The 24442-nt window shown below is 38.6% G+C and overlaps 3 protein-coding genes across 3 annotated transcripts; 2 read left to right on the top strand and 1 right to left on the bottom strand.

Annotated features, from left to right (window-relative positions):
- Positions 1 to 1523: 1523 nt before the first annotated feature.
- Positions 1524 to 8711, top strand: LOC121516450 (toll-like receptor 6). The gene is made up of 2 exons (XM_041797745.1): positions 1524 to 1548; positions 6257 to 8711. The coding sequence occupies exon 2, from the start codon at positions 6264 to 6266 to the stop codon at positions 8652 to 8654; it is 2391 nt and encodes a 796-aa protein (XP_041653679.1). The 5' UTR covers positions 1524 to 1548; positions 6257 to 6263; the 3' UTR covers positions 8655 to 8711.
- Positions 8712 to 11079: 2368 nt separating this feature from the next.
- LOC121516797 (integrator complex subunit 10-like) lies at positions 11080 to 18802 on the bottom strand. The gene is made up of 5 exons (XM_041798207.1): positions 18784 to 18802; positions 13790 to 13869; positions 13504 to 13666; positions 12901 to 12991; positions 11080 to 11236 (listed from the first exon to the last, which is right to left on the bottom strand). The coding sequence occupies exons 1-5, from the start codon at positions 18800 to 18802 to the stop codon at positions 11080 to 11082; spliced, it is 510 nt and encodes a 169-aa protein (XP_041654141.1).
- LOC121516306 (toll-like receptor 6) lies at positions 16415 to 24442 on the top strand. The gene is made up of 2 exons (XM_041797515.1): positions 16415 to 16661; positions 22019 to 24442. The coding sequence occupies exon 2, from the start codon at positions 22026 to 22028 to the stop codon at positions 24426 to 24428; it is 2403 nt and encodes an 800-aa protein (XP_041653449.1). The 5' UTR covers positions 16415 to 16661; positions 22019 to 22025; the 3' UTR covers positions 24429 to 24442.

Raw genomic sequence — 24442 nt, 5'->3', positions numbered from 1 at the left:
CCATGTTTTTACAGTAACACAGAAGGGACCAGATGTGTGTGGGTTTTTTTTTGTTTTGTTTTGTTTTGTTTTATTTTGTTCCACTGGTTGCCATGGTTATCAACAGAAGTGAGCATCACATCTAGAATATAAATCTTAGCTGTCACTAATTTTCCCAGTTTTACAAACTGAATCAATAAGCAGTATTTGACAGAGGTATGCACATGTCTTTCTGCTGAATGCTGCTGATTGATGTATTCTTTATTTTTTATTGTCTGTTGTCTGCCAGAAACTTATCGTGCTTCTGTTTGCCAGGAATCCTTTCTTAAAGAGATTTTTGTATCTTGGTGGGAGTTGTCCTTTTTAAATAAAGCTTAAATATGACTGTAGATCTGATATTCCTTTATTAAAGCTTTGGAAACCTTTTTGGACTGACCCAGATATTACAAACAGAGAGATTGCATCATTTTAAAACATAGATATCAAAAATCTTGATGACCAAACAGCTATATCTGTTGTCTTACAGCCAGAGGCCTCTAGGGTCTGCATCAGTCCTCTAAAATTTGATCACAAGGTGAGAACAGTGACACCAGCACATATCGCCTTATTCAATTCCGCTCCACTCACCAGGTGAGTGATGATCACCGATGCGAGAAACAAAAGTGCATCTCAGACACAAACAATGCTGGGAAGAGTGTGTACGTGCTTATGTGTGTCTCTTTCATTTATGTATTTCATCAGAAAAGGTCACACCCCATTAATGAGCCCCCTCCTCATCCTCAGTCATTAAAGGCAAGGTCCATAGCTGATTGGAGTAGACTGTGTAGTTGCCATGCGACACTCTGCTTCAAAGCATTAGTGGGATAAGTTAATTGAGTTGGGACGGGGCATCTCCCACCCAGGCCAACCTTGGTGTGGTTGCTATGATACTACAAGATAAATTGCCTACAGAGCAATCAGACTCAATTCTAATTTGTCAGTTAAATAAAACAAAACACCCTTAAAGGAGAATAAACTGTAGAGAAGAAAACCGATATTTTTGTTCTTTTGAAAATTAAACTCATTGTCTTTATACTCTGATGAAGAAAACAGGACTGAAATCATTGAAGCACAGTCAAACAACTTAGATCTTATAAAAAACCAGTCAAATATTCAAAATTAACAGAATGTACATCATAAAAACACTTTGACTCCTCTTCATTGGAGTAGATGCATGTAACCGGGACTTAATTATACAAACTAAAAAACACTGCTCTTCCCTCACAGTGTACAGAAAAGTGATGAGTTAAAAATGTGATTGGACAGAGTGCTACTTTCATTTCTCCATCTGTTTTCTCCTTGCACTTTTTTTTTTCTCCTGAACATCTGCTGAGCTTTCATTAAAAAAAAAAGACAGCTATTACAGACACTACATCCAATCTTTAAATTTGGATTTCTTCTGCTTTTTGGGGACATTTCTTTGGTTATTTTTAATTCATTTACCAATTTACTCTTCTGTAGACTGAAGTCTTCTTCAGTTGAAAAGTATCTCAGCCTCTGAAGGATTTCAGCAGACTTATCAAAAACACAGTAAGTTTGTTTTTGTTCTGTGGGGAAAATCAGTCTGTACAGATATGTTTAGATATATCTATTTTTTATTTGATTCCTTTCATGGTATCATATTCAGAACTGAGTATTTGCAATCAAAATAGAAGTATTTCTGCCATGTTTTAAATCAGATTATTGAGAGAATGCATAATTACTACTTGTAACAAATTAGTTTCATTTAATGGTTCAGCGGTGGCAAAGCCTGCAGCTCTCAAAATGATCATTGATGAAAAGTAAATCTTCATAAATTGAAACATCTACTGTGCTTTATAGAATTTTAAAGTTCTGCTCTTTATTGACAGTGTTAGTCAATCTCTCACCTTGTTCTATCTTCAATGACTGTCGTGGTTTTTGTACATACTGGCTACGTACTTATATCATAATATACTATGCTTCATATCAATGTCAAAACATTTTTTTCTACACTACTCTATTTTACAACAATGATGTTCCTCTCACTGTTATCATTTGGTATCCCATAGTTTTACTGTTCTATAAACTTATTGTAATAGGTTTTCCAATAAAACCTTCCACAGGAGCTTATGGCTGACGCGTGTTTCCAAAAAAGTGTGTCCTCCACTAAAGTTCGTCTTCTCAACGTTTATTGAACAGAAATTACAAAAAACAGAAGACACGTTTTCCATCCAGACACAGCTTTAAATATGTACAAAAACCTAAACAGTCCGAACCGTGAGCTCCTCTCGGCTCTCAGGCCGTCTGCTAAACTCTCAGTTTATGACAGAATGAAAATCCATATGTAGCCAAAAACCATTTCAAATGCAAACTAGTGGAATTTTTAAAATGCAACACAAAGGGGAGATTAATCATGATTAACTACAGATATTTTGGTATCAATCATGAGAAAAAATTGGGATCATTATACAGCCACTTTATGTTATATTATATTTAGTGCTGTTACTCAATTAAAAAAATAATCAATTTAATCACATCACTATTTTCTTATAGTTGAAGTATATTTTGTTTTTTCAGATTTTTAAGGGTTTTTTATTGTCAAGTGTTTTATTTTTGTTCTTTTAATTCTATGTACATCACATTGACAGTGCTTTATGAAAAAAAACATTATTATTTATGAATCATATGTTTAAAATACCACCATTTACTTGCATTTTTGTTTGGGTAAAAGAAGTACAAGTACGGTGTTTATCAAACTATAGTTCCTAAACTTTAACATCTCAGTTGAAATGGTTTGTAAATCAGAATATCTTAATTCTCTTAACAATATTTATAAACTGCAAACGAACACAGCAGACAAACACATCAGGTACAAAAGAACCTCTGCTATAAAGTAAATGATCAGGTGTGCTGTTACCCCAAGGTAGTCTAGACTGATGTCCAGTGCCCTCTCAACTAAATTTTCCCATTTGACATGACATTTGAACACATCATAACATCAGAGGCGTCAAGTAACTAAGTACAAATACTTCGTTACTTTACTTAAGTAGAAATTTTGGGTATCTAGACTTTACTGGAGTAATTATTCTTCAGCCGACTTTTTACTTCTACTCCTTACATTTTCAAGTAATTATCTGTACTTTCTACTCCTTACATTTTAAAAATAGCCTCGTTACTCCTATTTCATTTCAGCTTGTTTTCATTCCGGCTTGGCATCATTAAAAAAAAAACACAAATAAAGAACCCCAAAACCTATCCAGATAAATCGCGCTATCCGGATAGAGTGAATTTGACTGTGGTTGGATGAGAAGTATAAACATAATACTGTTCCAACACCCCATTGGTTTGTACGCGATCTATTGCACCTGCGCCTGACACAAATCATGTCACACTCCAGCAAAGAAATAAACGTACGTAGCCTAGTATGAAGATGTCCATGGCAGAGACTCAAGATAACTCAAGCAAAATGTCCCAACCAAGCACCAGCGAGGAGGTTGGTAGTACACACATATGGTTCTTGAATGTATTTGCATTGTACTAAAATGGATTTATTTTCAATGGGCATAAATGCGGCTGAAACAGGTGCATCCCAAATTTTTCAAGATTAACATTTTAAAATAACATTATAGTCATTATGGCCTTTAGGAAAATGTTTTTTTTGGGGGGGAGGTGGGGTAGTGAACTATAGGCCCCTGTGGCACAGCCTAAGCTTTTGTCCTAAATGGTGTTTTTCCCCCTTACATTACTTTTACTTTTATACTTTAAGTAGTTTTGAAACTAGTACTTTTACACTTTTACTTGAGTAAAAGGCTTGAGTTGATACTTCAACTTCTACAGAAGTCTTTTTAAACCCTAGTATCTATACTTATACTTAAGTAATGAATGTGAATACTTTTGACACCTCTGCATAACATATAGAATACAGTCGTCTAATTTACTGAGGTTACCTAAAAGCCTCATATTTTAGACTTTCAGCTTGTAAAATTTGGCAATTAACTTCAGTTTTGCCAATTCCACCACAGATGTCTAAACTGGATTCATATTTTTAACAAACAGGAGTTATTAAGCTTTGGTGCACTTTTCCGCATTTTTTCTGAGTAGCTGAAGAAGTAAACTTCCCTAAAGCAGCTGAAGAGAGTGGTATGAGTTGAAGGTACAGCATTCTGGTTTAATGTGATGCACAATATTGATGTGTCCTTGCAAAAAATTATGTATTTTTTACTTCAGTTATACTTTAAATGACGTTACGTCATAGAGTCTGCGAGACTCGATAGCAGTATCGATAAGCTAAAAGGTTAATGATTTTCTGGTATTTAAAAAACACAGAATCCGGTATCGATTCCTATCTGTAGTCTCTAAGCCCCTTGTCGTCAATGATGTTGTTGGTCTGCGGTCTTTGGGGACCAATTACCGATTGCATTAGTTAGCTTAGACATTTACATTGTGTGGACAAATCCAGGTCTGCTGGATTCCGCCAGTGTAGCTTGACGACCATGGCTTGATCCTGTGTTGTTGTTAGCATCTTTGCCAACATTAGCAAAGATGTGCTTTGCCCAAAGGTGGTACTAAAGACTTGTAGTGCTTCAGTATGAAGGGAGTTCATCACTGCAGTATGTACCAAGGTTATTATAGTTAACTAAAACTAACTAAATATGTAAAACTAAAATTCAAAAATCATTTTAGTTAACTGAAACTAAATAAAAACTAAGCTTTACCAAAAATACGAAAACTAACTAAAACTGTATGTTGCGCTGACAAAACTAACTAAAATAAAATATAAATGGAGACAAAATACACTTACTTTTAGTCTTTGACACAACCACACTGACTGGCACTGACACACAAGTCCGGGAAGTGTAAAAATTGCCTGATCTGATTGGTAGTTTTATGTCTGGGGTTGAAATCAAACATCATCTTTAAATAAATAAAATGATAAGTGAAGAGTAGCCTGTTTTAAAATGTTTTCAAAAATGTATGTCGCTCACTCAGCCACAACATCTATCCGTAAAAAACTAAAACTAACAATAAAACTGATAAAAAGTAAACTAAAACGAGGCAGTTTTACAAAACTAAACTAAAATAACAAACCAGCAGTAAAAACTAATAAAAACTAAACTGAAATTGAACACAGAAAATAAAAATGAAATAAAAATAAAAACTAATGAAAAATCCAAAACTATTATGACCTTGGTATGTACCCACAATTTTGGTATTATCTCAACTTCTGTTTGCCAGCTTTTTAAAAAGAAAACTGCTGTTAAGCAGACCTGGGTCTGTCTCCTCACATAAACATCCGCGCTGGAGGACTACGGGAGGAAGTTATGGTCAAACTTAGTCTGATGATTAAATTGCACTATTTTTTTTTAACGCGTTAATGTTAACGGCCCTTATATAATATTCTGAACGTTAACTTAACGTTTACTAAACTTTATTTTTTTCAACTACCACTTAATAACTTTAATGTCACTACACTTTCATATTTCACTCGCACTTGCATTGCACCTCATGTCTACTATTTTTTTTTACTTCATATCATACAGTTTTATTCCATACTACAGATATGTTTTAAAAAATCAACCTCGGTATTATTGCATACTGTGTCTTTTGCTTTTCCAAATAGTTTACTTTATATCTAGCTTGTTCATCCATTCTTAAAGCACAAGAAAATAATTTACATATGGTGTACAGAGCATTAATTTTTTTTTAGTCATTTATAAATTGGGCTATAAATACTCTATTGACGCATTGATAAAGCATTAGCATTAATTAAGGTGAAGTCTTCTTAAAAATATATATATATCCATAAAAATTGATTGATGCATTACTTATGCGTTAGTGACTCTTACCCTGACCCCATCCATTTACTACTACTTTTCCAAAGCTTTACAAATGCATCAATAAAGCATCTGTAGCCTAGTTGTGTTTATAAATGACTTATCATTAACTAAGGGTAAATAACTTCCTGTTTTGATAAGATCTGCTTTTTATTTCTAAATAGATTAAGGAACTTTGGGTAGACTAAAAATTATGAAATCAACTTGACCACAAAATGAACAAAAATAGGGAAAAGGGAACCGTAATTAAGAAGTGTTTGGTTACACAAGAGGCAGAGTATTTTGTACTTTTCCAGTAAGCTGTCCATGTTTTTTTTCGTGAAATGAGACATAAAGGAGCAGTGGTCATTTATTCTACATCGCTGTGACTACAGGAGGGAGGAATATCATTTGAAAGATTGTATCAAAGATAATAAAGATGTTACTTTTCTTTATTTTCTCAGGCAAACAATGAAGCCTGTGATTGCTGTCTTCTGGACGGCAGCCATGCTAGTGGGACTCCAGCAGGGTGTTTCATCCTCTGACAGCGCTGTGGACCTCTCCAACAGAAACCTCAACTCAGTCTCACAGGATCTGCCATCGACCGTTGAGTATTTAGACCTTTCAAACAACCACATACAGCAGCTTCACAGAGGAGACTTCACACAAACCTCCCTCCTAAGATCTCTCAACATGTCCTTGAATCGTTTGGAGGAGATCGATCAAGAGACATTCCTAGACACACCACTGCTGGAGGTGCTGGACCTGTCACACAACAGCCTGTCATGTCAGCACTACCTGCTCCACACCAAGAACCTCCAAGTCCTTAATTTGACCTCCAACCAGTTTCTCACAATGACACTTGGGCATGAGTTCAGCTCCTTGGTAAATCTGGAGAGATTAGCGCTTGAAGCCAAAAACATCTGCAGGGATGATTTCAGGAACATGGCTGCAGTGAACCTACAGACTCTGGCTCTTTCTCTGGAGGATAATGTGGGTTATGAAGCAGAAAGCCTGAAGTACGTTCATGCTAAAAAGCTCCAGATCATCTTCTCACAAGGTCGTTCGATAAACCAGGGTTTGTTATCTGATGCTTTGTCATTCTTTGTAGAAGTGGAGTTGGTGAATTTGCGTGATGGCTATGCAGATATAAGAAGTGTGTTGACGAATACAGTTGATATCCACACATCTCATCTGTCTGTCACCAAATTTGTAATCTCCTGGAAAGACATCACTGATACTGTAAATGTGCTTCTGTCCTCATCTATTGCTCATTTTAGTGTGTCTGGGGTAACCTTATTTAATTTACCTCAAGATGACACATATGTGATCGAAACGTCTCGAATGAAGTCCTTTACAATGAGAGATGTGAAGGAGGCATCTCCCATGTATTCAAGGGAGGCTATATTAAACTTTTTCATTAACCTACCGGTTGAGAGTCTATCACTCAAGGATAGATTAATACACATGACGTGTCCTCAGACACAAAGTCGTCTCCTCCACTTGGACTTCTCCTATTGTGCTCTGCCTGACTCCATCTTCTCCAGAGTGGAGAATCAACAAATAATCGAATGTGAGACTTTCATAAATGTTAGGTCACTCAATCTTGTGGGAAACAATCTCAAGAGCCTTAATGCCATCAGCGAACGTTTGAAACACATGACATCCCTGATAGATCTGGATCTCAGCCTTAACTCACTGATTCATGATGGCTTGGAGAGATGTTTCTGGCCACCTAACATCACCAACATGACTCTATCTTCAAATGGGCTTACGGGCTCTGTTTTTCAGTGCCTACCAGAGGGAACACAGATACTGGATCTCCAGAACAACCAGATTTCTGTGATACCATCATCCATCAATCAACTATCAAACCTTACATCTCTGAATCTGAACCTTAACAGGTTGCGGGACCTGCCAGGATGCAATAGTTTCCCCTTCATCAGTACTCTTCTACTCAAGTCAAATTCTCTCCATGCCCCAACAGTGAGCAAGCTGGAGAGCTGCCCAAAACTGAAAAACCTGGATGCCAGTTTGAACCCGTTCACCTGCACCTGTAGTCTGAGGAGTTTCATAAGTCTGGGCATCAAGTCAGAACAGAGGAGTCAAACAGGAATTGAATTGTTGGGCTGGCCATTGGACTACATCTGCACCTATCCAGAGGTGGTTAGAGACTCCACTTTAAAAGAGATCTCAATCCCAGAGGTCTCCTGTAACACTGGCCTTCTCGCTGCCACCATCCTGTGCCCAGCAGTGTTGTTGATTATTGGAGTTCTGACCCTCTGCCATTATCTGGATGTTCCCTGGTACATAGGCATGATCTGGAAGTGGACCAAAGCCAAACATCGGGCCAGGAGGAGGCAAGTCCGTCCTGAAGATCTGGAGGGTGTCGAGTTTCACGCTTTTGTGTCCTTCAGTCAGCATGACGCCGGCTGGGTGTACAACTCTCTTCTCCCCAACCTCGAAGGTTCTAGCGGACTCCGAATCTGCCATCATGAGAAACACTTTGTGCCTGGAAAGACAATCGTTGAGAACATCATCACCTGCGTGGAGAAAAGCAGACGCTCCTTGTTTGTGCTCTCCGCCCACTTTGTAAAGAGCGAGTGGTGCCATTACGAGCTGTACTTCGCCAGCCACCAGCGCCTTGCTCAGGGATCAGAAAGCGTGGTGCTGGTACTACTTGAGCCGCTGCCTCATTACCTGATCCCGTCAAAGTACGCCCAGCTGAAGTCCATGATGGGGCTGCACACGTACCTGGAGTGGCCTCAGGATAAAGCCAAGCACAGGCTGTTCTGGGCCAATCTCAGGGCTGCTCTACAGGCAGACCTGCCAAACGCACCAGCCCCAGAACTAGAGGAATAACTGGGAGAGGAAACTGTATGGAGGGGGAAACTCTGTACATGTACCTTTTCAAGTATTTTATCTCTTACAATAAGTATTTGATCTTGAACTGTGTAATCTTTTACTATGATTTCAAAAGAAACTCATTATTGTAGTTTGTTTGTAATCAAGAAAATCTCAAATTTTGTACATCATTTAGAGGACATTTAATTGAATTAACCAACAATTTCAGCTTGTACCAAGCTTGACACAGTAACCCACCAAATCCTCCTCTCCGCACTCTCTTTACTTGGTATCTCAGAATCTGGCCTTCAGAGGTTTTTGTCCTATCTCACAGGGAGAGCTTTTAGAGTATCATGGAGGGGAGAAGTGTCCAAACTGCATGGCTTACTAACGGAGGTGCCTCAAGGGTCAGTGTGTGGTCCCCTACTTTCTCAGTATACACCACCTCACTTGGTGCAATTATTCACTCCCATGGCTTTTCTTATCGCTGTTATGCAGATGATACACAGCTTACCAGAAGACACAACTGTCCCAGCTTGAATCTGATCCTGCCTTGGTGATATTTCTAAATGGATGAGGGAGCGTCACCTTCAGCTCAACCTGTCCAAGACTGAGCTTATTATCATTCCAGCCAGTCCCACTGTGGATCTCAGATCACTATCCAGCTTGATCAAATAAACTCATGCCTACTGAGTCTGCCCGAAATCTGGGTGTCGTGATTGATGACCAGCTAACCTTCAAGGTTCATGTGGCCTTGATTGCTCGGTCTTGCCGATTTGCCCTCTATAATATCGAGAGGATCAGACCCTCCCTGACAGAACATGCAACACAGCTCCTGGTACCGGCTCTTTTAATATCACGCCTTGACTACTGCAACTCATTACTGGCAGGCCTCCCTGCGTGCACAGTTAAATGTCTGCAGATGATCCAGAATGCAGCAGCACATCTGGTCTTCAACCAACCCCAAGAGAGCTCATGTCACACCACTTTTCCTCCCTCTACACTGGGTCCCAGTTGCAGCTCGCATTCAATTCAAAACTTCAATCATTGCTTACAAAGCAGTAGCCAAACTACTTCTGTTTACCTGGAGTCTCTCATCCAGGTCTACGCTCTTGCTTGCCCACTACACTCAGCCAGTGAAAGGCACCTGGTATTTCCAGCACATCAGGCCCCTAAGTCACTAGCCTGACTCTTCTCTTCTGTTGTCCCTCAATGGTGGAATGTATTATCCAACTCCATTCTATTCACAGAGTCCCTCTCTACTTTCAAGAGAAAGCTAAAGACCCAGCTCTTTCGAGAACACTATGCACTTACCTAGACTGTTCTCCACTGCTGTCTCCAGTGGTAGAATGAGTCTTAGCTATTCTCCACTGTTGTCTCTAGTGGTAGAATGAGTCTTAGCTATTCTCCACTGTTGTCTCTAGTGGTAGAATGAGTCTTAGCTATTCTCCACTGTTGTCTCTAGTGGTAGAATGAGTCTTAGCTATTCTCCACTGTTGTCTCTAGTGGTAGAATGAGTCTTAGCTATTCTCCACTGTTGTCTCTAGTGGTAGAATGAGTCTTAGCTATTCTCCACTGTTGTCTCTAGTGGTAGAATGAGTCTTAGCTATTCTCCACTGTTGTCTCTAGTGGTAGAATGAGTCTTAGCTATTCTCCACTGTTGTCTCTAGTGGTAGAATGAGTCTTAGCTATTCTCCACTGTTGTCTCTAGTGGTAGAATGAGTCTTAGCTATTCTCCACTGTTGTCACCAGTGGTAGAATGAGTCCCCCAGCTACAGTTGGCTCACACTGTCCTGCTCTACTTTTGGGATTTCTATGCCAAGCTCTTTGTAAGTGACCCAGCTCTTGGTACTTTGGTCTTTAATTGTTGTGAAGACAATTTTATTGATAGTGATGTTGAGAGATCTCACATTGATTATTGGTTGTTTCATTGTTGATGTTTATTAAAAGAAAAAAAAGTGTATACAATATGTGCTTTGCCTTTAACACTGCATGGCAGCACCTATGTCCAATTGGACTTGAAGCACTTTTTGGCACTTACTGATTTTGTTTTTCTTGTCTAGATCTTTGCTTGTGTTGTTTTTGCTCCCGAATGTACATCACTTTGGATAAAAGTGTCCAGAAAATTACATTTTATCATTGTAACATTGTTTAAACATTAAACTCTACCATATAATATCAAAATAAAGTTAATTCTTTTGTCAATAATCCCGCAAAATGATTTTACCGCCCCAAATGTGGCTGTGTGCTTTGTAAGGAGAAAACTACACATACAGTAAAACTACATGTACTACATGTAAACTACAAGTTTTTGTTTAAATTCTACCAAAGGGAAAATCCATTTTTAAGGCTCATACAAGTCAAGTGTTGGATGATGAAGATGAAGACAAAAGATCTAGAAATTAAAGAAGCAGCTGTCAGCATTATAGTCAGTTTGATGGTGTCAGGGCAGAGACTGGATGATGATGATTTTCTCAATGCAGAAATGATGAAGCACGCTGAACAGGTTCTCTCCAAACCTCGACACCTGCCTCTCCATGGCCAGACGGAAATCTTCCTTCACTCCTTTTGTGATTCCTCGAGTCACTGTGTGGTGTCGGGAAATAAAGAAAAGATAGTGAACATATAAACACAAAGATATGGGCAATCAGGCAAGTATATAAAACTGAGTAGCATGAAAGTTATGAGAACAGAATGACACTCTTGCATGTTAAATAAAAACCAGCAAGCAGAGGTGAAAAGTAACTAATTACATTAACTCAAGTTAATTACATTAACTCAAGTTACTTTAATTGAGTAGCTTTTTTTGTACTTGTACTTTTTTAAGTACTTTTCAAAATCACTACTTTCATTTTTACTTAAGTACATTTTGAGGGAAGTATTGTACTTAACTACATTTTAAAAAGCATCGGGTACTGAGTACAAAAAGCACTAAAAGCCAAAACGAGGAGGTTCTAGCCTTCTGCCAATAAAAAAATGGCCGGAAGTTTGACATGATGGTCAGTAGTGATTTGTCAGTCGCAAACGAGCCGGGTCTATGTGCCGGCTCTTTAGCACGAACGATGGGACCCAGCACACTGTAGAGAGCCGCCCACTCCTCCCCACCTCTACTTCCCATGCAAAAGAGCACAGAATTAAGGGATGACATTTTCCACACTGTTCTGCCACAGCCAACACCTTAAAGACACTTCCTCATTAACGTAAGCGCTGTGGCTGCCTCCATATGTGTGTGTAGCTGCATGTGTTTGTGTGTACGACTAACTAGTCAGATGTGATAACAGAAAAGCTGGAGGGGAGGAGGGTGATGTTGCTCAGGGCTCCGTGACCCTTCAGTCTCCACTTACAGAGAGAGAGGAGAAAATGTAGCTATATAAATTTAATTAACAAGTAACAATAAATTCCTTATAAATATGGACATGTGCTGGGTTTTGTAACATTTTTTTACAAAACATTATGTAAAATGAAGTCATTATTTGAGCTATGCTTTATTCATTGTCCCCTTGCTCCAGAGCAGGGTTTGACTTATTTTGGAAATATTTTGACAAAGCAGTGCTATTTATTTTTTCATATTATTATTATTATTTTCATTTTAATGGAAATCACAGAAGACTATTCGCTCTGTGTTTTATGTTTGATGTGAAAACATAATGACTTTCAGCTTTCAGCGTATTAAAAAGTTATACAACTGGTTCTTAATTATCTAAAATTACAGTTTTTTTCAAGCATTATGTAAAATTTGTGCCAGAATAAAAGGATTTAGTCTAACAGTTTTTCTGAAAAATACATGCAGTTTTATAAATTGAATGGAGAGCTGTTTGGTGGCCAAAAGAGCCGGCTCTTATTGCTGAACTGAACATTATGATCCAGATCTCTGAAAAGAGACAGACTTCCCATCACTAGTAGCAAGAGAATTAGTCCACATTTCATCCTAAACAGCTGCTGCATTTGACTTTAGGTCAAGTCTCACCTTATAAAAAACAAGTGTTCCTGAGGGACAGCAACATTCAACAGCTCTCTGTCAGTGAGGGTGCATTAAACTTTATTTTTTCAGCAATGAATGAAGGGGTTTAAAGGAGGTTTATTTTAACCCCTTCTCTTTCGTATGCTTTCTCCTTTACAGCAGTTCAAAGTACAATGTTCCCCACAGGCCATGTCGACTTAAATCATCAATAACTGTGCTGTTCTCTTTAAAAACAGGAACAAAACGGGAGTGTGCAGAGTGACAATGCATACTAAATTATTTTTGATGACAAGCTCTTACATGATGAGCATCCCCTGATTGGGCAGCGGCTCCAGCTGAATCCTTCCCCCTTCTGGGGTACACAGGTATGCAAACTTCTCCAGCATGTCAATGTCTGATAAAAATCATGGGGTCATGGAAAATATCGTCCACCAAATGAGAGTCAAGACAAAGAAAACATAAAGGAACATGTCTCTGTGTATTCTATTCTTAGTCATTATCAACTGACATATTCTAAGTGACAATCACTAACAAACAGGCTCTTTACAAACATTTAAAACATGCAGCAGTTAGACTGTGCCCCATGTACAGATGCAGCAGCTCCTTTCCTGCATGTCACTGCTCTCTCTGTTCCTGATTCTCCTCTCTATCTGCTGTAAAATAAAGACATAAAAGCCTCCAAACAAATCATTGAAAAAACAATTAAAATACCTGACAGGTGCTCCAGTAAACACTAAGACCTTTTTGAAGCTTCAACATGCAGTCATTAATTTACAACACTTAATCATGTGCACTACTTTTTAATATGCATGCTACACTTCTATAACTGGATTAGTAGATACAGACTAAAATACTGTCTCACTTCACAGCTGTACAGCTGAGTGGGTAGCTACAATTAAAAGATACTGGTGACATAGTTGAAGAAATTTTCGTACTGGAAGCTGCCTTGCTGACAGATCTTATCAACTGCTTTCAAAAACAGCAACTCGCCCTGAGGCCAGTCGTGCTGAAGGAGCACAGCCACATGACCAAGGGACAGGTCATCACTGTTGTCTGTGAAGGCATGGAGCTGAACGAATGAAAAAGAAAAAGATAAGTTATAAAAGATGAAGTTTTCAAATGTAAAGGCAAAAATGATCGACACAAGAGTCATCATCTTATCTGAGATTCACCAACTTCTACAGTAGCCTACCTTAAAGCAGGCCAGCATCAGCTGGAGACAGAAAGGTAGCACAGCTTTGCTGGTGCAAGGCAGAAGTCTCAGGTCATTACCTGGATACGACAAAGTGAGAGAGAGGGAAATTGTTCTAATCAACAGTGTCAATAATAAAGAGAGGCATCTGGCTGCAGACATCTATGCTGGGGCAAGAAGTGCAGTGACGTAGATTACCCAGGCTGAAACAACAATGACGTACTGAATGACGTGTGTTTTCTGCTCCCTAACAGAGGATATGGTAAGTGGCTATTTTACACAACAGCACAGTTTTATGAAAAAGAAATCCAAATTTTTGTTTCGGTATGAGAAAAATCTAACGTTGCAAGTTTTGAACAAACAAATCATAGGATCTTGGAAAGTATGCAACAAATGATATTAAAAGGGGGGTATGCTACCAGCTACCACAACCACTGGCAGCTTATTACTTAACTTTCGCCAATAAATCCCCTACACATAAAAGATGGAATTTATACTAAATGTATTTATACTGAATATATGTATGACAGTAATTACACTTGATGAGAGCATAAGTCAAGCTAGCGGTTGTAGCCCTAGCGGCTAATGCTAACAGCTAGAACAGTGTTGCCAGTTTAGCGAGTTTGTCACTATATTTAGTGAGTTTTAGACCCCACTAGTGACTCTTTTTCAAAAAAGTGACTAGCGACAAATCTAGCAACTTTTTCTGGTGTTACTGGAGACTTTTGGATAGTGGTGGGCGTATTGATCCTAAAGTATCGATATATCGATATTTACAAGGTACTCATTTGGTATTGAGTACTTTTTAAAAGTATCGATATTAAATGAGTACTTTAAAAAGCGTCTAACCATGCACCCCATCTGTTTGTTTGCAGTCACTCTCGTCTGTCTATTCTTCCAAAAGTCTGCTGCTGCACTGTTTTTCGTGTCACGTGACTTTGGCGACCAATCAGATGGAGCAAACGCGCACATACACACTCAAGGCATCAGCCCCCACACACGGTTATTCAGAGTCCTCATGTCTGCATGAAACTGAAGAGAATGGCAGAAATAAACTACTGCAGCTTTGTGGAATAACTTTCCACAAAAATGCAAAGGTGAGTCAGCATTTCCAGCTCCTAACAATTTTTTTATCTCAAAATTATAAAAAAAACTGACACATGAAGAGGATGTTAGAGTCATGTCTAATCTGCACTGCTTCCTTTCCAACTAAAGACATTGATGGTGTTTTTCATTGAGCCAAAGCCACAGCTAGTGCTGTTTGTCATAAAAACCAGGAAAGAAAGAAGTTCTGTATCTGACTCTAAAGCATGTGCGATTCATTTTCAATGACTTTGAGAGCATACTTCTAAATCTGTGCCTCTTCATTACTGTTTACTTGTTTTTCTCCTATAATTTGACTGCCTTTTCCAAAAGTTTAGAAAGCTGTTTGCAGCATTTTCTCAAACCACACATTGAATAGTCTATGGATTATGTAACTAATTAAAACAGTCTAACCATTAGGTACAGTGGGGAAACAAAATAGATAAAAACAAGTCCCACAAAAAATATATCAGTTAACATCCTGCTTTGAAATATGTTTTACCCCAAATACTTAGTAGATAGTTAAAGATATCCTGGAAAAGAATTAGTTCTATTTATTAAGACTGATAAATAAATTATAGTTTATGTTTTTTGAGTTTTTATTGGCATTATTCATATCATTTTAATAATTATGTATATTGCTGCTTTTATAAGTAAAAAGTATTGGTATCAAGTATCGGTATCGTTGATACTGGTCTTGTATTTATTTGGTATCGGATCGATATTAGATTTTGCAGTATCGCCCACCACTACTTTTGGAGACTCTGACATGAAAGCACATATCATGGTTGCTCCTCTCAGCGAGCAGTGGGTGCTGCCGTGGGCCCCTCCCCATCCCACAGCACTCACAGGCAGCCCAGTCAGAGCAAGAGATGCTCAAGCCTCCATGTCCAGATTGCAGATTAACTGCACTGTGCAGGCGTGTTTACAGTTTTTTCTATTGCCTCTTTTTGGTCCATTTAGATTGTTAATGAAGACCGTATACAAAAAATATATATTATAAATGTTATGGATAAAAATGTTCATGTTTCACTGGGATTTGTTGTAGGCTTTAAAGTAGACCATAAGGTTTAAAACTAAACCAAACGTAAAAAAAAAAAAAGAACTACACCTTTGATTTACAGACAAGGGACAGAGACAGACATTTTCTTATCATTTTTGATTTTTACTGGCCTAAGACTATGCAAATATTACAAACATATTTATACAATGTCATTGTGCAGGACTGAAAGAAAGACTGAAAATTTGAGGACCTGTATTTATTTTTTTCATGCATTTTGTTAGTTATGTTTAGTGCCTTGTCACCTTAAGTTGATACTGCCTTGACAAAACAGTCTGCTTAAACTAATACTGCACAAAAAATGATATGTTTTTATCGAACAAAACATGTAAACATTCACAGTGCAGGGTTTTAATTATACAAACTAAAATATACTGCCCTCTCTTCACAGTGTACAGAAAAGTGAAGTGAAAAGAGGATGTGAAGAGATACACGTGTGATTGGACAGAGTGCTACTTTCATTTCCACGTCTGTATCCTCCCTGCACTTTATTTACTCCTGAACATCTGCTGAGCTTTCGTTAAAAAAAGAAAAATATAGCAGACACGGTGTCTAATCTTTAAATTTGGATTTCTTCCGTTTTTGGGGGGCCATTTCTTTGGTTATTTTTGACAACCAACAACTCATTTTCCAATTTACTGTTCTGTAGACTGAATTCTTCTTCAGTTGAAAAGTATCTCAGCCTCTGAAGGATTTCAGCGGTCTGAAAGCAGACTTATCAAAAACACAGTAAGTTTGTTTTTGTTCTGTGGGGAAAATCAGTCAAACTTCAGAACAGGCAGGGGATTTATTGAAGTGCTGTACAGATATGTTTAGATATCTATTTAATTGTTTGATTTACAGTATTCATAATATTGTAGTAGAACTGTAGTATTTGCCAGCAAAATATAAGTATTTCTGCCATTTTTAAATCAGATTAAGAGAATGCATAATTACTACTTGTAACAAATTAGTTTCATTCATTAGTTCAGCGGTGGCAAAGCCTGCAGCTCTCAAAATGACCACGGATGAAAAGTAAATCTTCATAAATTGAAACATCTGCTATGCTTTATAGAATTTTAAAGTTCTGCTCTTTATTGACAAAGTGTTATTCAAACTCTCACCTTGTTCTATCTTCACTGACTGTCATGGTTTTTGTACATACTGGCTACGTACTTGTTATATCATAATATATTATGCTTCATATCAATGTCAAAACATTTTTTCTACACTACTCTATATTACAACAATATAGAGTAAATATGGCAAATATGCACATAGAATATATTTACAATGTGTTTCTTGATAACCCTGAGGAAGGCCCAAGCTTAAATGGGCCTGTTTGATAAAGTATTCTCTAAAGATCTACTATTAGTGAAACTTTCTGTCTCCACACTGGTAGAATATGTCACAGGAAAGATAAACTCCGTATGAGTGCTTTTCTGGTTTGTGCTTTTCAAAGTAAAAGCCTGGTTTAGTATTTCTGTAGAGAAACTCCGTTCACTTGTACAAAATGCTTTTATTTTGAATAGTTCCCGACAAACTTCCTCAATACGCTAAATCAATAAACATGTAGGGGGGGTTTATTCAGGTAAAACTCGTGAGGAAGGACAGGGTTTTGACAGCAGGAAAATGCGGCTGACACGCAGCAAACTCGCGCCTTGTGTGAAAGCCGCACCGGCAGGAGCCGGAGCTGACACGCGCGACACACGCACGCAGCAAAACACTCCCAGTCTGAAACGGGCGTTATTATCATTTAATATCCCATAGTTTTACTGTTCTATAAACTTATTTTTATTAAAGCATGCATACGGAACCAATGCAATATCATAATTTACTATCTAATGTCCCTAACAACTGCTATACTATATTTTTATTGGCTGCATACATTTTGTATTACAGGTTTGTACATTATATCAATTATAATATGATATTATATCACATTATATTATTAATAATTGCATGCTTTATTTTCCATTTTGGCACAGTTTGGTAACTAATGTCTCCTTCACCACAATGAAAGTCCACCACAACACCATGAAGTCTCATGTCAGACAATCTGCACCTAGATTAGGTGCAGATAATATCATTTTAATGTTCCTTTTTTCCCCCTTTCATATAAAAGTTCCCTTTCTGTGGTGAAGTTCATGTCATGATATTTGATCTAGACCAAGTTCTGTATTTTCTTTTAAAATTTGATCAGATCTGATCTTAAATCAGATCAATAACTCCTTAGTTTATGACAGTATGAAAATCCATATAAAGCCAAAAACTATTTCAAATGCAAACTAGTGGAATTTTAAAATGCAACACAGAACAACAGATATTTGGTATCATTCATGAGAAAAAATTGAGAACATTATACAGCCACTTTATATTATATTATATTATATTATATTATATTATATTATATGCTATTACAATTCTGAACTTTAACTTTGAACATTTTACAACTACCACTTCATCACTTTTTTATCACTACTCTTTCTCACTCCCACTTGCCTTGCTCCTCATGTCTACTATATTTTCCAAATTCATTTCATACAGTTATTTTCCATACTACAGATGTGTGTTTTTTTTTTTTAAATCAACTTGCTATTTATTAAATACAGTGCCTCTTGGTTTTTCACATAGTTCACTTTGTATTTAGCTTTTTCATCCATTGTTATTTTGGAAGCACTTTGTGATAACATTAGACTTCTAGCATTAATGACGCATTGATAAAGCATTATAAAAGTAAATACTTCACGTGGGGGAGAGTGGGGTACGCATCTATGACAAAGAACCTGGAAAATATGACCTTTCAAAATAAAGTTCTCCTGTGAGGAAGACTGAACCACTGGCTCAGTTTACTCCACAACATATGGCTCACTTTGCCCCATAGCCACCATTTTGGAAAAATGTTGCTAGCTTTGCTATACAGGCTAATCTTTAGCCAAATGATTCACATGGTTTAATACATTGGGAAATGATGAATATGCATAATACATCATTTTAGATCTGGATAAATTTGCTTTGATACAAAGCTCATTACACCAGACATGAAGAAAATTTACTTTGACAGTAGAGAAAATGCTAACCACTTATGCCATGTGGTTTTCTCCATCAGAAGCAGAGAGAAATGATAAGTGCTTCCTAAATTTAGGGTCACATGCCAACAGTTGTTTACTGTTGCCCAGAAACAGAGGGTGGGTCAACTTACCCACTGGTTCATCTTACCCCACTCTCCCCTGTGGTGTATAAAGCATTATAAATACATTTTAAGTCATTTATGAATTGAGCTATAAATATTCTTGTGATGCATTGATAAAGCATTAGCATTAGTTAAGATGAAATCTTCTCTCTAAAAAAAAGAAACAATATTTCATCCATAAAAAAGTGCTCTAAATTAGGGCTGTTAACATTACTGCATTAACACTTGTGATTAATCTTGAAACCTTAACACATTAAAGAAAATAATATTGCAATTTAATCATATGACTAAATTTGACCACAACTTTAGTCCTCCAGCGCGGATGTTTACGTGCCTCGGGGTGAAGAGGTGACAGGCGGGTCAGACACAGCCAGCAGTGATGAGAGAGGAGACAGACCCAGGTCTGCTTAACAGCAGTAGTCTTTTTGAAAAGCTAGTGAATGTTTGTTAAGATAAAACCAAAATTGTGGGTACATGCTGCAGTGATGAACTGTCTTTACACCAAAGCACAACGAGTCTTAAGTACCACCTTCAGGCAAAGCATATCTTTGCTAATGTTAGCAAAGACAAAAACAACAACAGGGGATCAAGCCATGGTCATACCACTCTCTTCAGCTGCTTCAGGACAGTTTTCTTCTTCTATGTTATGATATGTTCAAATGTCACATAAAATGGGAAATTTTATTTTTTGGTGAGAAACCTCAATAAATACGGTTGTGAATGTGTTTGTATGTGTCCATTTCCACAGCACCAAAAAGAGGACACTTTGTGAAGCAAGAATAATCGCAACAAATAGGACTCTAGTGTATTTCCCGCTACAATACAATTTTGTCTATGATATCGATGGTATCATGATACAGTGATTCTGAGATACTCCACTCATAGAAGGACAATTTGATCCAGGACCACACCTGGCCAAAGTGAGGCCCTAAGCAGACGATATGAGGCCCCCAAACACTGCTGCCACTATCACCCCAACATACTCCCTTAACAATACTCAAAAGTATCTTAAAATAACTAAAATAACAAAAGGATATATCACCACAATAATAATAAATACAAAGTCTTTGCAATTTAGCCCGAGTTAGTCGCATATAAAAGATACAGTTCTTAGTAAAATCATCATTGATTTTAATGATCATATTCCTTGTTGCAATAATGATATTTTAAATTTCCATCTGTCTAAGAAAAAGTGGCCACTATGGGTCAATATTTTTCATCACCACATTAATCCCAATTTATTAGCTATCTGTTTTATTGGGGTCATCTTCTCAAAATAAAACTAATAAAAACCAGCTGCACCCTGCACCCCTCCCCTCACACACAGCAGCTCGTCTGTTTTACTTCTTTTGCTTCCTCTGTGGCGTTTTTCAAGTTTCTGCTTCAGTGTTATCATCTTTTGTTAAATCACCATAAAATATAAATTATACATTAATATTCTTGTTTTTACCCACGATCTGATTTTAAAACAGCTGATCCGTGCGAGGAAGTTTGACGTTGATTAATTCCTGATCCGAACCAGCGCGGGAACTTCACAGCGTTTTATCATAAATTCACAAACTATGCAAAGGTAGAAGTTTACTTGTGACAAGAGAGGTTGCAGAATAACAGATGAATTAATGGGACAAACGTGATGAAAGTTTCTGTGCAGCAAGTGGGGGGGGGGTCGCACTTCATTGATCTCCATAATTTGATATCTTTAGGGTTAATTTACTAATGTGACGGCCAGGCATTTAAATTCAAATATGGCCACCCTAGATATACAATATATGTGACAGACTGAATCATAGCTTTTTAACTCAAACACTAACTAGCTATAACCACTTGTAGTTCAAATCCATCCATCCATTTACTATACTGCTTATCCTGTTTGGGGTCACGAGTGTGCTGGAGCCTATCCCAGCTGTCACTGGGCGAGAGGCAGGGTACACCCTGGACTGGTCACCAGTCAATCACAGGGCTGACCTAGAGAGATAGACAACCAGGCACAATCACATTCACACCTACAGCTAATTTAAAGTCACTAATTAACTCAATGAGCATGTTTTTTTGGTGGTGGGAGGAAGCCGGAGAACCTGTAGAGAACCCATGCATGCACAGGGAGAACATGCAAACTCTGCACAGAAAGGCCTTGACCGGGAAGCGAACCAGGAACCTGTGAGGCAACAGTGCTAACCCCTGTGCAACCGTGCAGCCCTGTAGTTTAAATATCTGCCCTTATTTTGTGTTTCCATCAAACTATAGAAAGTATCAGTATAGTGGTATTGATAAGGACTCAGATCAGCACTTTCAATGTGCTGTACGTAGAATTTAAGGAATAAAAATAAAACACTCGACAACCTTTAAAATGCTGAAAACATAAAAAGTATACTTAACTATGAAAAAATGCTGTGATTAATCACAATTAATCACAATGTAGTGATGTGATTAACTTGATTAATTTTTAAAATCAAGTAACAGCACTGCTATAAATGCTTTACTGATGCATTACTTATGCATTAGTGACTCTTACCCTGACCCCATCTATTTACTACTGCTTTTCTAAAGCTTTACAAATGTATCGATAAAACATCTGTAGTTATGTTTATAAATGACTTATCATTAACTAAAGGGTAAATAACTTCCTGTAGGGATCAGATCTGCTTTTATTTTGAAATAGAATAGGGAACTTTGGGTAGATAGAAGATTATGAAATTAACTTGACCACAAAATTAATAAAAATTGGAAAAAGGGAACCATAAGTAAGAAATGTTTGAATGTACAAGATGCAGGGTATTTTGTACTTTTCCAGTAAGCTGTTTTTCTTTTTAAAGTGGGCATTTATTTTACAACACTGTGACTACAGGGGCGAGGTATATCATTTGAAAGATTGTATCAAAGATAATAAAGATGTTACTGTTCTTTATTTTCTCAGGCAAACAATGAAGCCTGTGATTGCTGTCTTCTGGACAGCAGCCATGCTGGTGGGACTCCAGCAGGGTGCTTCATCCTCTGACAGCGTTGTGGACCTCTCCAACAGAAACCTCAACTCAGTCCCACAGGATCTGCCATTGACCGTTGAGTATTTAGACCTTTCAAACAACCACATACAGCAGCTTCACAGAGGAGACTTCACACAAACCTCCCTCCTAACATCTCTCAATATGTCCTTGAATCGTTTGGAGGAGATCGATCAAGAGACGTTCATAGACACACCACTACTGGAGGTGCTGGACCTGTCACACAACCGCCTGAAGAACCTGTCATGTCAGCACTACCTGCTCCACACCAAGAACCTCCAAGTGCTTAATTTGACCTCCAACCAGTTTCTCACAATGACACTTGGGCATGAGTTCAGCTCCTTGGTAAATCTGGAGAGATTAGCGCTTGAAGCCAAAAACATCTGCAGGGATGATTTCAGGAACATGGCTACAGTGAACCTACAGACTCTGGCTCTTTCTCTGGAAGATAATGTGGGTTATGAAGCAGAAAGCCTGAAGTACGTTCATGCTAAAAAGCTCCAGATCGTCTTCTCACAAGGTCGTTCGATAAACCAGGGTTTGTTATCTGATGCTTTGTCACTCTTTGTAGAAGTGGAGTTGGTGAATTTGCGTGATGGCTATGCCGATATAAGAAGTGTGTTGACGAATACAGTTGATATCCACACATCTTTTCTGTCTGTCACCAAATTTGTAATCTCCTGGAAAGACATCACTGATACTGTAAATGTGCTTCTGTCCTCATCTATTGCTCATTTTAGTGTGTCTGGGGTAACCTTAAATAATTTACCTCAAGATGACACATATGTGATGGAAACATCTCGAATGAAGTCCTTTACAGCCAGAGATGTGGTGGTGACGTCTTTTATTTTTTCACAGGAGGCTGTATATAACTTTTTCATCAACCTGCCGGTTGAAAGCCTATCGCTCCTTGAGATTTCACTCATACACATGACGTGTCCTATGTCACCAAGTCGTCTCCTCCACTTGGACTTCTCCTATTGTGCTCTGTCTGACTCCGTCTTCTCCAGAGTGGAGAATCAACAAACAATCGAATGTGAGACTTTCATAAATGTTAGGTCACTCAGTCTTGTGGGAAACAATCTCAAGAGCCTTAATGCCATCAGCGAACGTTTGAAACACATGACATCCCTGATAGATCTGGATCTCAGCCTTAACTCACTGATTTATGATGGCTTGGAGAGATGTTTCTGGCCACCTAACATCACCAACATGACTCTATCTTCAAATGGGCTTACGGGCTCTGTTTTTCAGTGCCTACCAGAGGGAACACAGATACTGGATCTCCAGAACAACCAGATTTCTGTGATACCATCATCCATCAATCAACTATCAAACCTTACATCTCTGAATCTGAACCTTAACAGGTTGCGGGACCTGCCAGGATGCAATGGTTTCCCCTTCATCAGTACTCTTCTACTCAAGTCAAATTCTCTCCATGCCCCAACAGTGAGCAAGCTGGAGAGCTGCCCAAAACTGAAAAACCTGGATGCCAGTTTGAACCCGTTCACCTGCACCTGTAGTCTGAGGAGTTTCATAAGTCTGGGCATCAAGTCAGAACAGAGGAGTCAAACAGGAATTGAATTGTTGGGCTGGCCATTGGACTACATCTGCACCTATCCAGAGGTGGTTAGAGACTCCACTTTAAAAGAGATCTCAATCCCAGAGGTCTCCTGTAACACTGGCCTTCTCGCTGCCACCATCCTGTGCCCAGCAGTGTTGTTGATTATTGGAGTTCTGACCCTCTGCCATTATCTGGATGTTCCCTGGTACATAGGCATGATCTGGAAGTGGACCAGGGCCAAACATCGGGCCAGGAGGAGGCAAGTCCGACCTGAAGATCTGGAGGGTGTCGAGTTTCACGCTTTTGTGTCCTTCAGTCAGCATGACGCCGGCTGGGTGTACAACTCTCTTCTCCCCAACCTCGAAGGTTCTGGCGGACTCCGAATCTGCCATCACGAGAAACACTTTGTGCCTGGAAAGACGATCGTTGAGAACATCATCACCTGCGTGGAGAAAAGCAGACGCTCCTTGTTTGTGCTCTCTGCCCACTTCGTAAAGAGCGAGTGGTGCCATTACGAGCTGTACTTCGCCAGCCACCAGCGCCTCACTCAGGGATCAGAAAGCGTGGTGCTGGTACTGCTTGAGCCACTGCCTCAATACCTGATCCCGTCAAAGTACGCCCAGCTGAAGTCCATGATGGGGCTGCACACGTACCTGGAGTGGCCTCAGGATAAAGCCAAGCACAGGCTGTTCTGGGCCAATCTCAGGGCTGCTCTACAGGCAGACCTGCCAAACGCACCAGCCCCAGAACTAGAGGAATAACTGGGAGAGGAAAC

The sequence above is a fragment of the Cheilinus undulatus genome, linkage group 10, assembly GCF_018320785.1.
Source record: "Cheilinus undulatus linkage group 10, ASM1832078v1, whole genome shotgun sequence".
In the NCBI taxonomy this organism is placed as follows: domain Eukaryota; kingdom Metazoa; phylum Chordata; class Actinopteri; order Labriformes; family Labridae; genus Cheilinus; species Cheilinus undulatus.
Note: the sequence above shows the minus strand (reverse complement) of the source record. Positions and strands in the feature narration are given on the sequence as shown.

Excerpts from the sequence above, each read along its gene's own strand:
- LOC121516306 (XM_041797515.1), top strand. The coding sequence starts at position 22,026 with ATGAAGCCTGTGATTGCTGTCTTCTGGACAGCAGCCATGCTGGTGGGA.
- LOC121516797 (XM_041798207.1), bottom strand. Across the intron at positions 13,667-13,789 it reads TGATGCTGGCCTGCTTTAAG|CTCCATGCCTTCACAGACAA; the intron begins GTAGGCTACTGT and ends TCATTCGTTCAG. Across the intron at positions 12,992-13,503 it reads TTTCTTCAACTATGTCACCA|ACATTGACATGCTGGAGAAG; the intron begins GTATCTTTTAAT and ends GATTTTTATCAG.
- LOC121516450 (XM_041797745.1), top strand. The coding sequence starts at position 6,264 with ATGAAGCCTGTGATTGCTGTCTTCTGGACGGCAGCCATGCTAGTGGGA.